This window comes from Rissa tridactyla, chromosome W (genome assembly GCF_028500815.1).
Source record: "Rissa tridactyla isolate bRisTri1 chromosome W, bRisTri1.patW.cur.20221130, whole genome shotgun sequence".
Classification (NCBI taxonomy): domain Eukaryota; kingdom Metazoa; phylum Chordata; class Aves; order Charadriiformes; family Laridae; genus Rissa; species Rissa tridactyla.
In genome coordinates, this window is record NC_071496.1 from 25,097,311 (window position 1) to 25,115,474 (window position 18,164).

An 18,164-nucleotide genomic window follows, 5' to 3' on the forward strand; every position below is an offset into this window, starting at 1 on the left:
TGGACGCTGAGTGCACAGTACTGTCTTTTTAAAAAGTGATCCACTTCTTCAGTCTAGGTTTTTTGCTCTACTGCTTTGAAAAATGAAGATGCCCTCCTAGAGAAGTATTTTTCTGAGCTAGTTACAAAATACTGCCCCTTAAAGATCAAAACAGATAACCTTTGTCCAACCTGCTTTTGCAAGTCTGTGGTTTCTTCAATAGAGAATTAATAGGGAGGAACGTTGTATTATGCCTTAGTTACAAGAATCTGTGATCTAACTCATCCCCATCCATCTGGGAAATAGGTAAAACAAACACATCTCATGTTTCATCTTTAAGAATGCTGTTAAATTCTCTGCTCTCATGATGGTGGCTAAAATAATTCATTTAGATGGAAATGTTTTTGGAGATGTTCCTGCAATATCTAAATGACATTTAAAAACCCTAACCTGAGAGTCAAAGTTGGAATTTGGTATTGTAAACTCTTCTGGAGTTAATACCCTGGTAGCAGCTGAGGCTGACATTTTAGTTTGTATTGGATTTTATTTATAGCTTGGAAGACAGGGTAATGTTCTGGTCCTTTCAGGCAATGACTTGTTTTAGAGTAATCCAGGAAATGGCAGCTTGTAGTTAAACTTTGGTTGAAAACATCAGTGATTAGAATCTTAACTAGTCCTGCTTCCCCACCATTTCCTTCCTTCTGTGCTGGATCAGTCTTTTTTGCTCCACCCGTTTTAGCTAGATGGGATTCTGAGCTACATGATGTTGCTCTTGGGTAAAATGCTGGATTATAAGAGCAAACACAATTTTTCTTTCCTTTATTCTCTTCTTTGTTCTCTTCTTTTTTTCCCCTATAGGCTTTTTTCCTCATGTTTTTTAAAAAGCCCATTATGGATAGATAAACAACCTAGCAACACAAGAGATTAATTAAAAGGGGTAAGAAACAGTCTAGTTTCTAGAAACAGAAAAGTGTCTAGTGTCTAGAAACAGAAAATAAAAAAATGCTTTTGTCAAAATTGTCAAGGAATTTTGAGAGTTATGTTACTGATACACATGCAGTTATATGGCATCTCTCACAGAATGCCATCCTTTGCATCATAAAGACCATCCTTCCTAGCATTTCTGTTAAACTTTTGTCAGTTTAACTTTTGTCAGTTCTTGTCTTAGCCTGAACCTTATCTGCATTCCTTTCTTGTTACTGTAATATCATGTTTGATATTTCAGTTATCCAAGATAAATATTTTCATTTCTTATAAGACTTTAGAGGTTTGCAGAGTCAATTTAATACTGAATGTCTTTAAGAGAAATGTTTTGAATCAAGATGGCTAACTTAAACCTTCAATTTTTCTTTTTTTTTCCTGCTAGTCATGATAGAACAATGCAAGATATTGTTTACAAACTTGTGCCAGGCCTCCAAGAAGGTAAGTTTTCTAGTATAACCTATTTTTACTGAATGTTCGATTTACACATAGTTCCTTTACATTAACAAAAGGAGGAAGTGAGGAAAATGTTCATGGGGGGGATGAAAAATTACATTTTCACTTGTTTCGGTTCTAGTACTACTTTTCCTCTATACTTCAGTGCTTTTTTAAATTTTAGATTGTACTAGCAGTGTTACTGAAAAAACTTTAGAAATTAAAATGCTGGTGTCGTTTCAGGGAAAAGTAACATTATGTAAACCTAAATAGCACTACAACTTTTTCATGCTGGCATTCTATAATTTGCATACATTCTTCTTCAATAAACTGTGTACATATTCATGTCTTTTTGACAGCTTTGAAGAGTTCTCAGAGGTAGAATACTAATGTAGCATAACTTTTAGCTTCAGTGAATTTTTCTTCTCCTAAGATGTACTTAAATCCTTTGCTGGCAGGTACCTTTGTATTTATGTTCTTATAATCTACTTTGATAATGAATCTGTTGAACTAAAGGAATGCTTTATAGTAATTGTTCAGTATTATTTTTCAGTGGTGTGTTGCTACTTTTATTTAAGTATAATATTTCAATCCAATTAAGCTGTCAAGTGAGAACATTATTGGACATTTATAAGCAAGTTTAGGTAAAGAGATTATTTTAAAATTATTTCTAGGATATTGAAAATCAGAAGTACAGATAAAAATTCAAAACCAATATATTGACAGAAATATTGAAGGGGGAAAAACCACAAAGTATGGCATAGTATTTAAAATTTATTTTATATGTAATAACAGAATAGTGTAATAATAGCTCTGCAGATGACTTGGTAGTATTCTGCTTCTTGAGAATAAGATCTGGGGTAACTCGATTATGGCAACAAGAGTAGAGAAGTAGCAAAAAGTGCTAATACCACTTCCTGCCTGACAAGCTTCTTTTACAGAACAGAGGAGGATTTTGGAATACCTTGATAAATATTTTGTTGGAACTTTATTACATAACTAATATTTACAATTTTAAACAGCGGAAATGAAAAAGCAGAGGGAATTCTATCACAAACTGGGTATGGAAATACCAGGGGACATCAAAGGGGAGACATGGTCTGCAAAGCAACATTTAGATTCACATCGCAATGGTAAATGGTCTTATGTTTATTCTGTCTTGGGGTGGGGGCACAGGCTGCCATTAAGTTGCTGAAAGGATCTGTCAGATGTAGGTGTCTAGCTAATATTTATTAGCACTCATAATTGTTGTATAATATTGTACAAGGCTTGCTTGTGCTTATATATTGGACTATATACAAGAACTCACCACTTTGAAATCACCGTCTAAGTGCAGTATTATTTTGCATCACACTTGTTATAGAATGTGTTCTTTTTGCTGGCTGTAATGTGTTCCTGGTTAAGATCTTCAGTAGTATCTATGTGGGAACTCTGTGATAAGAAAAAGTTAATTTTTATCCCAGTGCTGACTTTCTTTAACTGCAGAAACTACTGATGTTAAGTGTAATCTTGTGATAGAAATGCTGTAGTGGTTACACTTAAAATGTATGTGTGTGTGTATTTATCCAAGAGCAAAATAATTTTCAAATTTGTGACTGTCAGGAGAGCATATCAGTTTTACAGAATAGTGAATGAGCCCTGGCAAATTTGTAGCAAGGTGTCTTGAACTGATTTTCTGCTACCAAGAATAAAGCTGCTTTCCAACTTTTTTCCTGGTTAGAAGAGAAGCTGATCATACTCTGACAAGCTTAATTACTTAAAAAATACAAACCCAAACAAAAAAAACCACATTTGCTCTTATAGTCTTGACTTTGTTTCAGCATTACCTGTCATCTGATATGTCTAATTTAATTATTGTAATGCTCTTATTTCTTCTGAAAGGTGAAACTAAACCAGATGAAAATGCATACAAAGAAACTTCTGAAGAAAAACAGGAAGAAGATAATGACTATCATCGAAGTGATGAACAGGTGGGCTTACTTTTGATATAGGGCATTTCTTAGTTTTATTTTGTATTTCCACTTTATCTTTAAATTATTATTTTTATTTGATAAACTTTTTTCCCTCTGACAGTGTTCTCCCATGCTTTTGTGTAAACTTGAGCTTCATCTTTTTTATTTAGGTAGCTGTGGAGAAATTTGGTTTTGAGAATTTCATTAAGGTTTGATAGTTATAACTATTCCTGAGTTTCCTGAATGTTGGCTTTCATCTCAACTAGATTTCAAGTCATTTGGGCCCTTTATCTGAGAGTCTACTCTCATGCCACTCTGGTGCATGAGGACTAAATATGTTTCAATAATTAGAATGAAAAGTCTTTTTTTACTTAGTATTTAGCGTCAAGTTTTAAACACAAAACCTTTTTGAGTATGAAACTTGCTATTGGAATACACAGGTCACTGCCTTCATGTTTCCCTGCTAACTGTGTCCAAAGTAAATTAAATTTGGATTAATTTTCCTTTTAATGATAGTGCAATGGTAGTATTCAGATGGATTGTGCTTTGTAACAGATCATTTAAGTGCACAGAATAAAACTTGTCCTAAAGAACTTTGTCGTGGTTTTGGCCAAATTGGCCAATGGCTGGCGACAGATGCTCTCCCCCAACATCTTGCACACAGAGAGGAGGAGGAGAAATAAAGAGATTTACGAGTTTAAAAGAAACTAAACTACTTTAATGAAATATTAATAATAAAATAAAAAGGAAAATAATGAAATAGATACAGTATATACAAAACCATATTAAACTCCCAGGATGATGTCACCAGCAGGCACTGGGGAAGTCCCAGGCTGGACTCAGCGATAGGTGGGAACCGGGTTCCAGAGTTGGAGTCAGGAACACACAGATCGGGATCAAAGGCAGATGAACAGGCAGGGTCCTCCTCAGATATCAGCCACTGAAGGAAGAGAGAGCTGACCCTTTGATCCCTCAGCTTTTATACTGAGCATGGGGCAGATGGGATGGAATATCCCTGTTGGTCAGTTTTGGGTCGCCTGTCCTGTCCGCTCCTCCCTGCAGGTGGGACCCCTCTATGCTTTTCCGCTTCCGACCCTCCAGTGGGGCAAATAACGAAATTAGCTGACCTTGGTTGTTATAGCAATAAGTCTAAGCAAGAGCCTCTCTGCGTACCATTCCTTGGCACAAACTGTCTTATCACTCTGAATGAACCGCTTTAGACACAACATGCTGTTAATTTCAGAGAGTTAGAAGAGGCCTAGCTAAGAACTAAAATTACTGAACAGAAAGTTGGTTCTGTTTTACCTCAACCCGGGACAAGCTTAGACTAAATAAAGAAAATAGATAATTGAGAAAAGAAGAGGGAATTGAAGCACAGAGATCAAAAGGCCATTTTTTCCCATATAATCTTTTGAACTTCAAAAATTTGTTGCATCATCTATATCAGTAAATTTTAAAATTCAGAATATTATTTTAAAACATGCCTTAAATATTAAACCATGTCACCGGATTCAGAGGTTAGATTAGAAACAGTAATTAAGAAGTGGTAATGGTTTTGTGAGGGAGCAGGGGCAGGCTGCTGCTCCATAGGGGCAGGCAAGCCAGGAGCCAAGAGTGACAGCAAGGCAGACAGGGCACTGACCTCACCATCAAGGGGTGCAGTTCCACAATAACTGAATAAGGAGAGCACAGCAGCTCTGGTGATAGTGACCAGATTCAGCCACAGTCCAGTGATCACCAGGTAAATCTTTAGTGATGAGGCAGGTCCAAGGTTAAGCCAGAAAGTAAAATCAGCAAGTTGAAGTCAGGTCCAGAGATGACAGTAATCAAGATCATACACAGTCCAGTGATCACCAAACCAAGTCCATAGTGATGAGACAGGTCCAAGGTCAAGCCAGGAAGTCTAATCTGTCAGTCAGAGTCTAGGCCAGGCATGGGCATGGTTGCAACATAGCTCATGCAGGGCAACCAACCAAGGGAGGGAGCTTCAGCTTAAATGATGCTGCTAAGTGGAGCAGAGTGAGCTCACACTGAAAATTCTTCAAGCTTTTTCTCAAACAGCTCTTTCTTCACAATAATTTCATGGTCATACAGCTGCTTATCAAAATTGGCCCTGAGCTCAGGCAACCAAACCCACAGCGGGAAGGGCAATGAGCTCAGGGTCCTGACAGGTTTTCATATTAGATATCTCGCTTTGGCCTTGACCTAGGCTTCTTCTGAACTAGTTGTAACCTCTGCAGTTAGGAAAAAAAGCTCTGGAACAAGACAGCCCTAAAGTTTTGCTTTGAATTTTTGTCCAGATCCCTTTTGAGTTGAATGGTGCTTAACAGTAAGCTGACAAAATACAAGACAACCTTTTTTTTTAATGACACTGCATGCGTTTTTCTTTAAAAAAATACTGGTATTCTACATTTTCACCTTTTTGTTGGACTCATAAATGCTGCATTACAGGGACTGTGTTTGCTTTTTCCTGAAGGTAAGCATCTGCTTGGAATGCAATAGCAGCAAATTACGTGGATTGAAACGAAAATGGATCCGCTGCTCAGCACAAGCAACAGTCTTGCATCTAAAGAAGTTCATTGCTAAAAAACTTAACCTTTCTTCTTTTAATGAGGTAATGTTTTAATGTTTTAACATGATTTTGCAAATGAAAATCTTATGGATTATTTTCATAACAGTGTCTTTCCTTCCAATCAGATTTAAAAAAAACCTGAAGCACACACTATTTGCTAATATAAAGAAACAGAAAATGGCTATTTAAGTTGAGGAGCTGAATGCAGACAAATAGGTTTTCCTCCAAATTTACCTCCCCCCTCCTTTTAATTTAAAGATGCTGATCATCTTCCCTTTTTTTTCTGCCCCTCCAATACAATGTAGCTCTTACTGGTTCCTGGCTTTATAAAAAGTTGGCAGTGCAGCTCAGTGTGTTGTTACATGACTAGTTTTAAAACATACCAAGAGGCTTGGTTATGTGTTTTCCACCTGTGTTAAAACTGAGTCCTGCAAGATGCTTTTTTTGGTGGCCTTAAATGAAGGGATACGCTGCCCTAGCAGAGATTTTTCACTCAGTGCAGAGAATGGATTATAACACTTGAACACTACTGAAAGACTGAGTAAATGGATAAAAGCACATATACTTTCTTCTGTTTCTCTACTCTGAGTGAAACTCATCCTTGTGTAGTATCAGCTGGTGCCACCGTCTCTGCAGGGAGTACATAATTGGACTGTTTGTGGGAAGAAATCATGGTGTAGGGTAAGGGGAGAAAGAGGCTTTTATATACTCTGCAAGTTCTGTCATTTCAGATTCTAAAACTAGAACAGATAATGGCAGCAGGCATGTGAAAATGCAGCCTCTGTTTCCTCTTTGTTTGTATTAGTCACAGTCCACCTCCATCCAGTCTGACTCTCAAACTGCCATCTCTCAATCTTGAAAACTTCCAAGGATGGTGATGCCATGACCTATTTGTGAAACTTGTTCTGGTGCTTAATTATTCTTGTTGATATTTTTTTTGCTCCTTATAGTCAGTCAGAACTTCCTGTTTCCATTGATGACCATTGTCCCTCATTCTCCTACCATGCATATCGGTAAAGAGCCTAGCTCTATCTTCTCTATAGGCTTCTCTTAGCTATTGGAAGGCTGTAACTAGGTCCCCTTTAAGTCTTCTCTTCTCCAAGATAAACAGGCCCAGTTCCCTCAACCTCTCCTTATAGGGCCTGTGTTCAAGCACCCTGACCACCTTGGTGACCCTCCGCTGAACTTGCTCAAGTTTATCAACATTTTTCTTGTACCGGAGGGGCCAAAACTGGATGCAGCATTACAGATGTGGTCTAATGAATGATGAGTTAAAGGGGAATAATCACTTAGAATCATAAAATGGAAGGTTGGAAGGGACCTTCAAAGATCATCTAGTCCAACCCCCCTGCCATGAGCAGGGACATAGAAGCATGGAATTGTCTAGGTTGGAAGGGACCTTTAAGATCATCAAGTCCAACCATTAACCTAACACAGATAAAACCACCACTAAACCTTGTCACTAAGCACCATGTCTACACATCTTTTAAATACCTTCAGGGATAGTGCTTCAACCACTTCCCTGGGCAGCCTGTTCCAATGTTTGCTAACCCTTTCTGTGAAGGAATTTCTCCTAATAACCATCCTAAACCTCCCCTGGTGCAACTTGAGGCCATTTCATCTTGTCCTATCACTTGTTACTTCAGAGAACAGACCAACCCCTACCTCTCTACAACCTCCTTTCAGGTAGTTGTAGAGAGCGATGAGGTCTCCCCTCAGCCTCCTTTTCTCCAGACTAAACAACCCTAGTTCCCTCAGCCACTCCTCATAAGATCTGTGCTCTAGACCCCTCACCAGCTTCGTTGCCCTTCTCTGGACATGCTCCAGAACCTCGATGTCTTTTCTGTGGTGAGGGGCCTAAAACTGAACATGGTATTCGAGGTGCAGCCTTATCAGTGCTGAGTACAGGGGGACGATCACTTCCCTAGTCCTGCTCACCACAATATTCCTGATACAGGCCAGGATGCTGTTGGCCTTCTTGGCCACCTGGGCACACTGCTGGCTCATATTCAGCTGGCTGTCAACCAATACCCCCAGGTCCTTTTCTGCCGGTCAGCTTTCATTAGACATCTTTCACTAGACCAGGTTGCTCAAAGCCCCATCCAACCTGACCTTGAACATTTCCAGGGATGGGGAATCCACAACTTCTCTGGGCAACCTGTTCCAGTGTCTCACCACCCTCATCATAAAGAATTTCTTCCTTATGTCCAGTCTAAACCTACACTCTTTCAGTTTAAATCTGTTGCCCCTTGTCCTATCACTACAGGCCCTGGCAAAATGTCTTTTTCCATCTTTCTTAAAAGCCCCTGTTACATATTGAAAGGCCACAATAAGGTCTCCCTGGAGCCTTCTCTTCTCCAGGCTGAAGAACCCCAACTCTCTTCGCCTTTCTTCATAGGAGAGGTGCTCCAGCCCTCTGATCATCTTTGTGGCCCTCCTCTGGACCCGCTCCAACAGGTTCATGTCTTTCTTGTACTGAGGACCCCAGAGCTGGATGTAGTACTCCAGGTGGGGTCTCACCAGAGCAGAGTAGAGGGGAAGAATCACCTCCCTCGACCTGCTGACCATATATCTTCTGATGCAGCCCAGGATACAATTGGCTTTCTGGGCTGCAAGCGCACATTGTTGGCTCATGTCCAGCTTTTCATCCACCAGTACCCCCAAGTCCTTCTCTGCAGGGCTGCTCTCAATCCATTCATCTCCCAGTCTATATTGATACTGGGGATTGCCCCAACCGAAGCGCAGGCCCCTGCACTTAGCCTTGTTGAACTTCTTGAGGTTCACAGAGGCCTACTCCTCAAGCTTGTCCCTCTGGATGGCAGCCCTTCCTCTAGGGAATCAACTGCACCACTCACCTTGGTGTCATCTGCAAACTTGCTGAGGGTGTACTTAATCCCACTGTCTCTGTCACCGATGCAAATATTAAATAGTATTGGTCCCAGTATGGACCCTCGAGGGACACCACTCGTTACTGGTTTCCACTTGGACATTGTTCCGTTGACTTCCTTCAGTTTATTGGCTGTGCTTCTGTTGATTCACCCCAGTATCCTGTTAGGCTTCATCACTGCCAGAGCACACCGCTGACTCACGTTCACCTTGCTTTCAACCAGGACCCCAGGTCCTTTCAGCAGAGCTGCTACCCAGCTTGTAACGTCTCATGACTTTGCTGTTATTCTTGTTGAATTTCATGAGATTCTTGTCAGCCCATCCTTCTGCCCTGTCCAGGTCCCTCTAAATGGCAGCCCTGTCCTCAAGTGTGTCAGCTGCACTCCCCTAGTTTGGTGTCATCCACAATCTTGATGAGGTGGATTTTGTCTCCTCTTCCAGGTCACTGATAAAGACATTCAACAGCACAGATCCCAGGATAGACTCCTGCAGTACTCCACGTGTTACTGGCCTCTACGTAGAGTACAACCCATTTAACCACTACCTTCTGAGCCTGACAGTCCACCTGGGTCTTCATTCATCAGGTAGTCCACCCGTCCAGATCATAATGTCCCAATTTGGATACAAGGATGCTGTGCAAGATGGTGCTGAAAGCCTTGTTTAAGTCAAGGTTGACAACATCCACTGTTCTCTCCTCATCCATCGATCTAGTCATTTCATTAAAGAAGGCAATCAGTTTGGTCAAGTATGATTTTTTCCCTTGGTGATTGGGAGTAGCCAGCATGGATTTACCTTTGCCTTTATGTGCCCAGAAATGGCTTCCAAGAGGACCCACTTCATAACTTGCCCAGGGATCACCAAAGTGAGGCTGACTGGCCTCTAGTTCCCTAAATAGTCCTTTCTGCCCTTTTTGAAGATGGGTACAACATTTCTCCAGGCATTGGGTACTTTCCCTGATCTCTGTGACCTTTCAGTGATGATAGTGTGGCCTCACAATGACATCAGCAAACTCTTGTGGCAACCCTTGGACGCATCCCATCTGGTCCCATGGACTAGTATGGGTTGAGATTTCTCAATAGATCCCTGACTCTATCCTCCTCTGCTACTGGCAGTTCATCTCCTCCTTGAACCCTGTCTCTAGGCACAAAAAGGCTGGGAGACCTTGCTGGTGAAAACCAAGGCACAGAAGGCACTGAATACCTCAACCTTATCTGCAGACACTGTCACTAAATTGTCCACCCCATGCAGCAGTGGGCTCACATTTTACTTGCTTATTCTTTTATTAATAATGTAGCAGTTGAAGTTCTTCTTGTTGCCCTTGATGTCCCTTGCCAGTTTCAGCTCCAGCTGAGCTTTGGCTTTCCCCAAACCATCTCTGTATACCCAGGCAATGTTTCTGTATTCCTCCTTTGTAGCCTGTCCTCACTTCCACCTCCTGTATATGTCCTTTTTCTCATGAGCTCCCTGTTTGGCCAAGCTGGTATCCTGATACATCTACTCATTTTTCTGAGTATTGGGATGGACTTGTGCTTGGAGGACGATGTCCTTAAGGTCTTGTCATCTCTTGAGCTCCTTTGCCCTTCAGAGCTGCCTCTCATGGGATCCCACTTACTAGCTTCCTGAAAAAGCAAATTTCTTCCCAGGATCTGTATTCTGCTACTTGATTTCCTCGCTCCCTTCAGGATCTTGAACTTCACTATGTCATGGTTGCTACAACCAAGGCTGCCATTGATTATCATGTCCCCAGAAAGGTCTTCCTTTTTGGTGAGTAGTTGATCCAGCTGTATGTCACCTATGGTCGGCCCATCTAGCATCTGTGTTAAAATTCCTAACACCTTTCAGAACCTGGATTGCTTTCTTACTAATTACACCTTTTGCTTTTGTGTTTAAACTCACTATTCCACTGCAGCAATCTCTGGTTTTACAACCTATTTGGTTCTTATTGAAATGTAAGAATGTTCATTCAACAGTACTTGTGTTTTGGGAGTCCTCCCTCACCATTTAAGGGCACATGGCATTTTTGTGGAAACAGTGTATTGGTATGTCCAGTGAAAAATATGTTTTTAGGATGAAGGCCCTAAGGATGTGAACACTTGGTTGAATGTTATAGACAAATCCTGGTTTGAGTTATTGTCTGTCAGCTAAGTTAGTGGACTGCATGCACATTCTTAGCTTTCTCAGATTGTGGTAAAGTACGATTAGCATATGTCACTTTCATGGTGACTTACCCTTTCAGTATATGTCACCTTGCAGTCAAATAGGCTAAGATCATGTGCATGATCATCTATTGCAATTCAGCTGATGGCTGATCACATGATCTCACATTTGCATATGAGTCCATACCCTTGCTATTTCCAGTATCAAGATCTTTCAAAGCTGACATAGAAAAGAAAAAACAACTACGAAGTTTCTGAAAAAAAAGCCCTAAACACTGATGTATAAGTGGGGGATAGCCTTTTAAAAATGTATTTTCAAAGTAGAACATTACTTGCTGGGTACTGTGTAAACATTTTCATAGCATGTTAAAGGACAAAGCTGTCTTTACATGAGAATTGAGTTCTGTTTCTTTGATCTTTTTATTGGGCCTTACCTGAAGTGTATTGTTTCAAAGCCATGTTCTGTGTCTCAGTGAATTAATTATTTCTTCTTTTTACATCAGCTGGATATATTATGCAATGAAGAGATTCTTGGCAAGGACCACACACTCAAGTTTGTAGTTGTTACTAGATGGAGATTTAAGGTATGACACAACTGCTTTTCATCAAAATTTTCATGTTCCATGTAAATCATTAGCTGACTAAAGAACAAAGTTCATAAAGCATGTATCATGCAGGCCTATACTGCAATAACTTCAAAATGGTTTAATATATTATATTAATATAATATATTACATGTTAAATATTAAATATATAATATATAAATAAATAATAATTAATATATATTTTTAAATGTCTAATAAACTATCTTTAAACATAGGTATTTTTATTAATTCAAGAGAAAAATGGGGGAAAATGTAAAATGTGCCACTAAGGAAAAGGGGAAGTTAATGGTAGATGTCAATTTGATAGTCATTAAAAATGTATAAGGTAAAAGAGGCTGAAGCCATTAAGAGGGACGTTTTTCTCAGCCGTGTCAGTCAGATATGACTAATATTACTCTATGTAGGTTGTGAAAATGGTTACAATGGAGAAGAGACAAATATTCAATACATTCGTATTCTGTAGTTTGGCAGAGAGAGGCTGAATATACTCATTAAAGGAGGTGGATGAATTAACTTTGCTCCCCACTTCAGTTCAAGAGACTTGTAGCAATATTTAGTAGGCATAAATTGATTCAAGACAGCCAGCATGGCTTCACCAGGGGCAAGTCCTGCCTGATCACAGAATCACACAGAATCACAGAATGGTTTGAGTTGGAAGGAACCTTAAAGATCATCTAGTTCCAACCCCCCTGCCATGGGCAGGGACACCTCCCACTAGACCAGGCTGCTCAAAGCCCCATCCAGCCTGGCCTTGAACACTTCCAGGGATGGGGCATCCACAACTTCCCTGGGCAACCTGTTCCAGTGCCTCATCACCCTCACAGTAAAGAATTTCTTCCTGATATCCAATCTAAATCTACCCTCTTTCAGTTTAAAACCATTTATCTTTAGATGCATAAATAGAAGAATAGGTAGGCAATTTTTTTCTCTCTATGAAGAAGTAATTAATTTCAGATTAGGAAACAGAAGGTAGGAGATTGTAGTCAGTTATGACATATTTGTGAATGACCTGGAAAAGAGGTTAAATAGTGAGGCGACCCTGGCACCAATAAAGTTATTCAAGACACATAAATGTTGGTAATGAAAGGTTGCAGGAGGCCTTTACAGTACTGGATGATCAGGTGATAAAATGTCACCTAAAGTTCAATATGGGTAAATGTAGAGATGCATGCTGGGAAAAACATGTATCTGAACTTTATATATAAAAATAGTGGGCTCTGAGTTGACTGCCATCAAACAGAAATCAGGTTTTGGGGTTAGACATAAAGATATCGGCTCAGTAATCGTCCAAGAAAAACCTAAATGAAATGCTAGGAATTATTAGGAAAAGAACAGAGCGCTAATCAAGAGCACTGCTGTGCCTCTGTATAAATCCACTATATACATGTATCATGAAGATTTATACAGTAATGAGTGGCATGGAAAAGGCAGCAACTGTAAACTGGTTTATTTGGTGAGAGAGATGAAGGGTATCAAGTGAAACTTGTAGGTATGAGGTTTAGAATGAACAAAAGGAAGTGATTTTGTTGTAAATTCCATTTACCCTGATAGGGGATTGAATTGGGGAAGACAGAGATCATAACCAATATTCATTAATAACAGCTTTTATAAATCATAGAATCACAGAATCATAGAATCACAGGTTGGAAGGGAACTCAAGGACCATCTGGTCCAACTTTTCTTGGCAAAAGCACAGTCTAGACAAGATGGCCCAGCAACCTGTTCATATGAATCTTAAAAGTGTCCAATGTTGGAGAATCCACCACTTCCCTGGGGAGATTATTCCAATGGCTGATTGTTCTCATTGTGAAAAAATTTCCTCTTGTGTCCAATCAGAATTTCCCCAGGAGTGATATTTCCCCTTGTCTTTTCCATGTGATTCCTTGTAAAAAGGGAGTCTCCATCTTCTTTGTAGCCACCCCTTAAATACTGGAACATGGTGATAAGCTCTCCCCTAAGCCTTCTTTTCTCAAGGCTGAACAAACCCAGTTCTCTCAGTCTTTCCTCATATGGCAGGCTTCCCAGTCCTTTGATCATCTTGGTGGCCCTTCTCTGGACCCTCTCCAGCCTGTCCACATCTTTTTTGTATAGCAGGGACGAAAAATGAACACAGTATTCCAGGTGTGGGCTGACAAGCGCTGAGTAGAGTGGGATAATGACTTCTGGTGATGCCCTTGTTGATGCAACCCAGCATCCTGTTGGCTTTCTTTGCTGCAGCAGCACACTTTTCACTCATATTGAGTTTGTTGTCCACCAGGACCCCCAGGTCCCTTTCCACAGAGCTGCTCCCCAGCCAGGTAGATCCCAGCCTGTGCTGTACTCCTGGATTATGTTTTCCCAGGTGCAAGACCTTATACTTGTCCTTGTTGAACTTCACATGGTTCTTGTTAGCCCACTCTTCCAGCCTGTCTGGGTCTTCCTGCAGGGTGGCTCTCCCTTCTGAAGTATCCACTGCCCCACTCAGTTCGGTATCATTGTCAAACTTCATCAGGCTATTATTAATAGCAGATAATTTTATATGGTATATTCATTTATTTCCTCACACACTCGGTCATAGTCACCCAGTTGGAGGAACAGCAGGGGGACCAACCCCAGCTGTGTACTCAGAAGCAGAGTGTCATACTGACATGCCAGTGGCTTCTAGTTAGGTGTTCAAACAGTCCTGTTGATACCTAAGTTAAACTTATGGTATTGTCAATTTTCATTCAGTTTATATAATCACAGAATGTTTCATTAGCTGTATAATCATTATAAGCATAAACATTTTGATTCTATACTATTTTATGATTATTACAATTAATAAAACTATCCATTCAAATGCAATTAACCATACAACAGGGTGTCTTAAGAGGTATACTGATATTTCCTTAAGCTTTATTTCTTAAAAAATTTTACTTAATATCTCCTCATAACATGTGACAATGATGAAATGTTTCTCATTCCTCATATAATTTAGTTAACCAATGTGTTCTCTTTTATCATGAGTAAGATTACATTTACAGTAGATCTTTCCCAATTCTATTAAACATGTACATTTTACAATATCTTGTCAGGTATCTTAATATAATTGTCACCTAATGTAGCCCCAGTACAGGAATAGTGATATTCCTGGTCACTACTGAAAAAGTTAACACATGATTGTAATGATCAAAGCAGTTTCATCTGGCTTTCACTGTTGATAGTAGTGGCTTGATCTAACCCAAAGTTCTCAGCTAGCCTTGCCCTGCTTTTGCCCTTCTTATCTTCTTGCAGGTTTCAAAGAAAACTTTGTGTTTTTCTCAGATATGTGTCCCAAGGTTATGCAGCTGCATAGCATCAGCTGGGCTTTGGATCCTCAGCACATAGGCAACTGAACAGTTGAGGGAAGGGAGAAGGAGAAATAGCAGAGGAGAAAATACACAGAGTTGTTCACGTAATCAGTCGTCACATTCACGTATAGACTTCTACCATTCTCTTTCTTTTTTTTCTTTTACAGAAATTATGAGTTTAGTGATTAAGTTCTGATTATTAGATATAAGTAACCTCCAATACCTGGCATAGATAAGTATCTCACTTCAGTGTTACTTCTATTCTGGTTCAACCATAATATTTCAGTATTCATTATATATTATCCTCTTTCAGACCTTGATATATACACATGTGTAACCCTCAATTCTCTCAACCTTTAAGTACTGTTAGTATTCTGTTTCCCCTCTGTTTCAAACCTCTCTTTCTCTTTCCTTTCTTCTTTGATATCTCTCCCAAATTCCTTTTATATTTATACATTTGTTTAAAAGAACATTACTGAAATCAACAGTTCTGTCACTTGGTCTGGCTGCTTCTATTCAAATTGTTTCTTTGAGTATTATCTTGTAAACAAATAAAACTACCAAGGTTGTAAGGTTATTATAACTTTAGAGCATTTTTCCAAAGCTTTAACTGTGATCCCCCAGCCTGTGTGGACCCAAATCCTGAGTTGTAACACTTAAATCTGTTAGAGCTCTAAAAGGAGTCTTAATTCAAGTGTCTTAAACTGTTGTTATTACATTAAATAGTTAGACCAAGCTAAGCAAGACAAAGACAGGTTGAGTCACAGATTAGCTATCCAGCCATGCAAAACTTCATTGTAAGAATTACTGGCTACTCCAGTTAAACAAAAAAAAATAAAGCTCCAAACAAGCAAAATATGACAAGTGAGGCCTATATTGAATCTGTGGCCTTGTTAGCAACAGCAATGCCATTTTTCCTGGGCTACAAGGTCACTTCTATCCCTCTCCTTTGGTAGTCCATGAATCACAGATTATTGCTCAATGAGTCCAACAAGGATGCTGCAAACTCTCCTATGGCTCAGGGCTCCTAATCAGGACTGAACAGAGACTCTTCTTGGAGGCATTCACTTTCTCCTATCAGGTCTTGCCTCATGATAATCTGTAAAGGTCTGACAGTTCTTCATGGCAGTCAGTACCTGATTTGCTAAATGTCTATGATTAACACAATTTATAAAAACAAGCAAACTATTGCTATAGGATGTAGAGCCAAGTTAAGAATTCCTGCAATTTCAGGAAACCTCTCTGGGTCTGATAGGCACTGATATGTACCGCTCACTATAGCTCAAGTCTACTAACCGCTACTGAATTAGGTTCTTCTGGGACGCTGCATATCTTACTCCTTGGTCTTGCCTCAGAGTTTACCTTGTTACAGTATAACTTTGTCAGCCCTCGCTTGTTGATGGAATGTTGATGTTAAGTATGTTGACCTGCAAAAATCAAAGCATAAAACAATAATATTAGTATAAGTATATATGTAGATCTAATAAACACAAGGTAAAATAACATGTAAGCTATACCACCTCCCTTACTTTTTATGGATATGATTACATGTGGTCTTACTGTGAGTAGGAAGAAAGGGGAACTAGACTAAATAGCCTCTGGAGGTAGATCTTTCAGGAAATTTCTGTGTCCCCACTCTTGGCAAATCCATGCAATCAAGGAACAGTCGAGGTTTGAAAAGAACTCTAGAGATCATCTAGTCCGACTCCCCTGCTCAAAGCAGGGTCAACTAGATGAGGTTGCCCAGGACCATGTCCAGTCAAGTTTTAAATATCTTCATAGATGGAGACTCCACAACCTCTCTAGGCAACCTGATCCAGTGCTCAGTCACTCTTACAGTAAAAAAGGTTTTTTACATTTAAATGGAATTTCTTGTATTTCAATTTGTGCTGATTGATCCCTTCACTGGATACCACTGAAAAGAGGCTGGCTCCATCTTCTTTACTGCCCCCCCATCAGGTATTTGTACACATTGATAAATTCCTCCCTGAGCCTTCTATTCTCCAGGTTAAACAATCCCAGCTCTCTCAGCCTCTTCTCAAATGCCAGACACTCCAATACCTTAATGAACTCTTTGCTGGACTCTCTCCAGTACGTACATGTCCTTCTTGTGCTGGGGACACAGGACTTCAGGTGTGGTCTCTCAGCAGTGTTGAGCAGAGGGCATTAAAAATGTCCCTCAACCTGCTGGCAACACTTTTCCTAATTCAGCTCAGGATACTATTTGCCTTGTTTGCTGCAAGGGTGCATTGCTGGCTCCTGTACAACTTGATGTCCAACAAGACTCACAGGTCTTTTTCTGCAAAGCTACTTTCCAGTCAGTCAGCCTCCAGCCTGTACTGGTGTCTGGGGTTATTCCTCCCCAGGTGCAGGACTTGGCATTTTCCTTTGCTTAACTTCATGAGGTTCCTGTCAGCCCATTTCTTTGGTCTGACAAAGTCCTTCTAAGTAACAGCAAAACCATCAAGTGTATCAACCACTCCTTCCAGTTTTGTATCATCTGGAAACTTGCTGAGGGTGCACTCTGTCCCATTGTTCAAGTCATTAAGGAAGATGTTAAATGGTATTGGCCCCAGTATAGAATCATAGAATCATAAAATGGTATGGGTTGGAAGTGACCATCAAAGATCATCTAGTCCATCCCTCCTGACATGGACAGGGACATCTTTCACTAGATCAGGTTGCTCAAAGACCAACCCAACCTGACTTTGAACACTTCCAGAGATGGGGCATCCACAGCTTCCCTGGGCAACCTGTTGCAGTATATCATTACCCTCTGTCGCGTTAAAAGGACTGTAGTTTCGATATTTGTCTGTCAGAGTCCCAGGACTTTCACTGATTTACTATCAGAGTCCCACCAAAGGACTTTCACTGAATCAGATTCACAAATAATCGAAATTAGTTATTTTATTGAGAGCAACAGTTGCAGATTCGAGATTGCCGTTGATAAATTCACTGACTACAATAGCGCTAATTACTTAAGGTTAATATTGCTAGCAAAAATAACAATAGTACAACAACCCGGGGTAACATTCCCCAGAGGGTGAAAGGCGCAGCGCTTACCCAGAAAGGCGTCCCTGCCTGGGGTGGAGGAAGAGAACACAGCCTGTCGACTGGTCCGTCAGGTATCAAGTTTCTTCTCTCCCAATTTAACAGTCATTTTCTCCATCCTTTTATCCCCAAAATTACGAGGTTTCCCTCCCCTAGGTGACGCATAGTATGATTTGGGTGGAGAGACGAGTGCTATAGTCATATATGTTTAGCATGATCTCTAAAATCTTCATTAGCAT

The 18,164-nt window shown here is 40.1% G+C and overlaps 1 protein-coding gene across 1 annotated transcript in view; it reads left to right on the forward strand.

Moving 5' to 3' along the window:
• The window catches only part of LOC128901912 (polycomb group RING finger protein 3-like), a 34,493-nt gene extending 19,443 nt beyond the window's left edge, over nucleotides 1–15,050 (forward strand). The window contains exons 3-8 of the mRNA XM_054184056.1: nucleotides 1,346–1,401; nucleotides 2,418–2,528; nucleotides 3,277–3,365; nucleotides 5,824–5,961; nucleotides 11,465–11,545; nucleotides 15,042–15,050. Coding sequence (XP_054040031.1) covers nucleotides 1,346–1,401; nucleotides 2,418–2,528; nucleotides 3,277–3,365; nucleotides 5,824–5,961; nucleotides 11,465–11,545; nucleotides 15,042–15,050 — 484 coding nt within the window. The remainder of the gene's footprint in view (nucleotides 1–1,345; nucleotides 1,402–2,417; nucleotides 2,529–3,276; nucleotides 3,366–5,823; nucleotides 5,962–11,464; nucleotides 11,546–15,041) is intronic.
• Nucleotides 15,051–18,164: the final 3,114 nt, after the last annotated feature.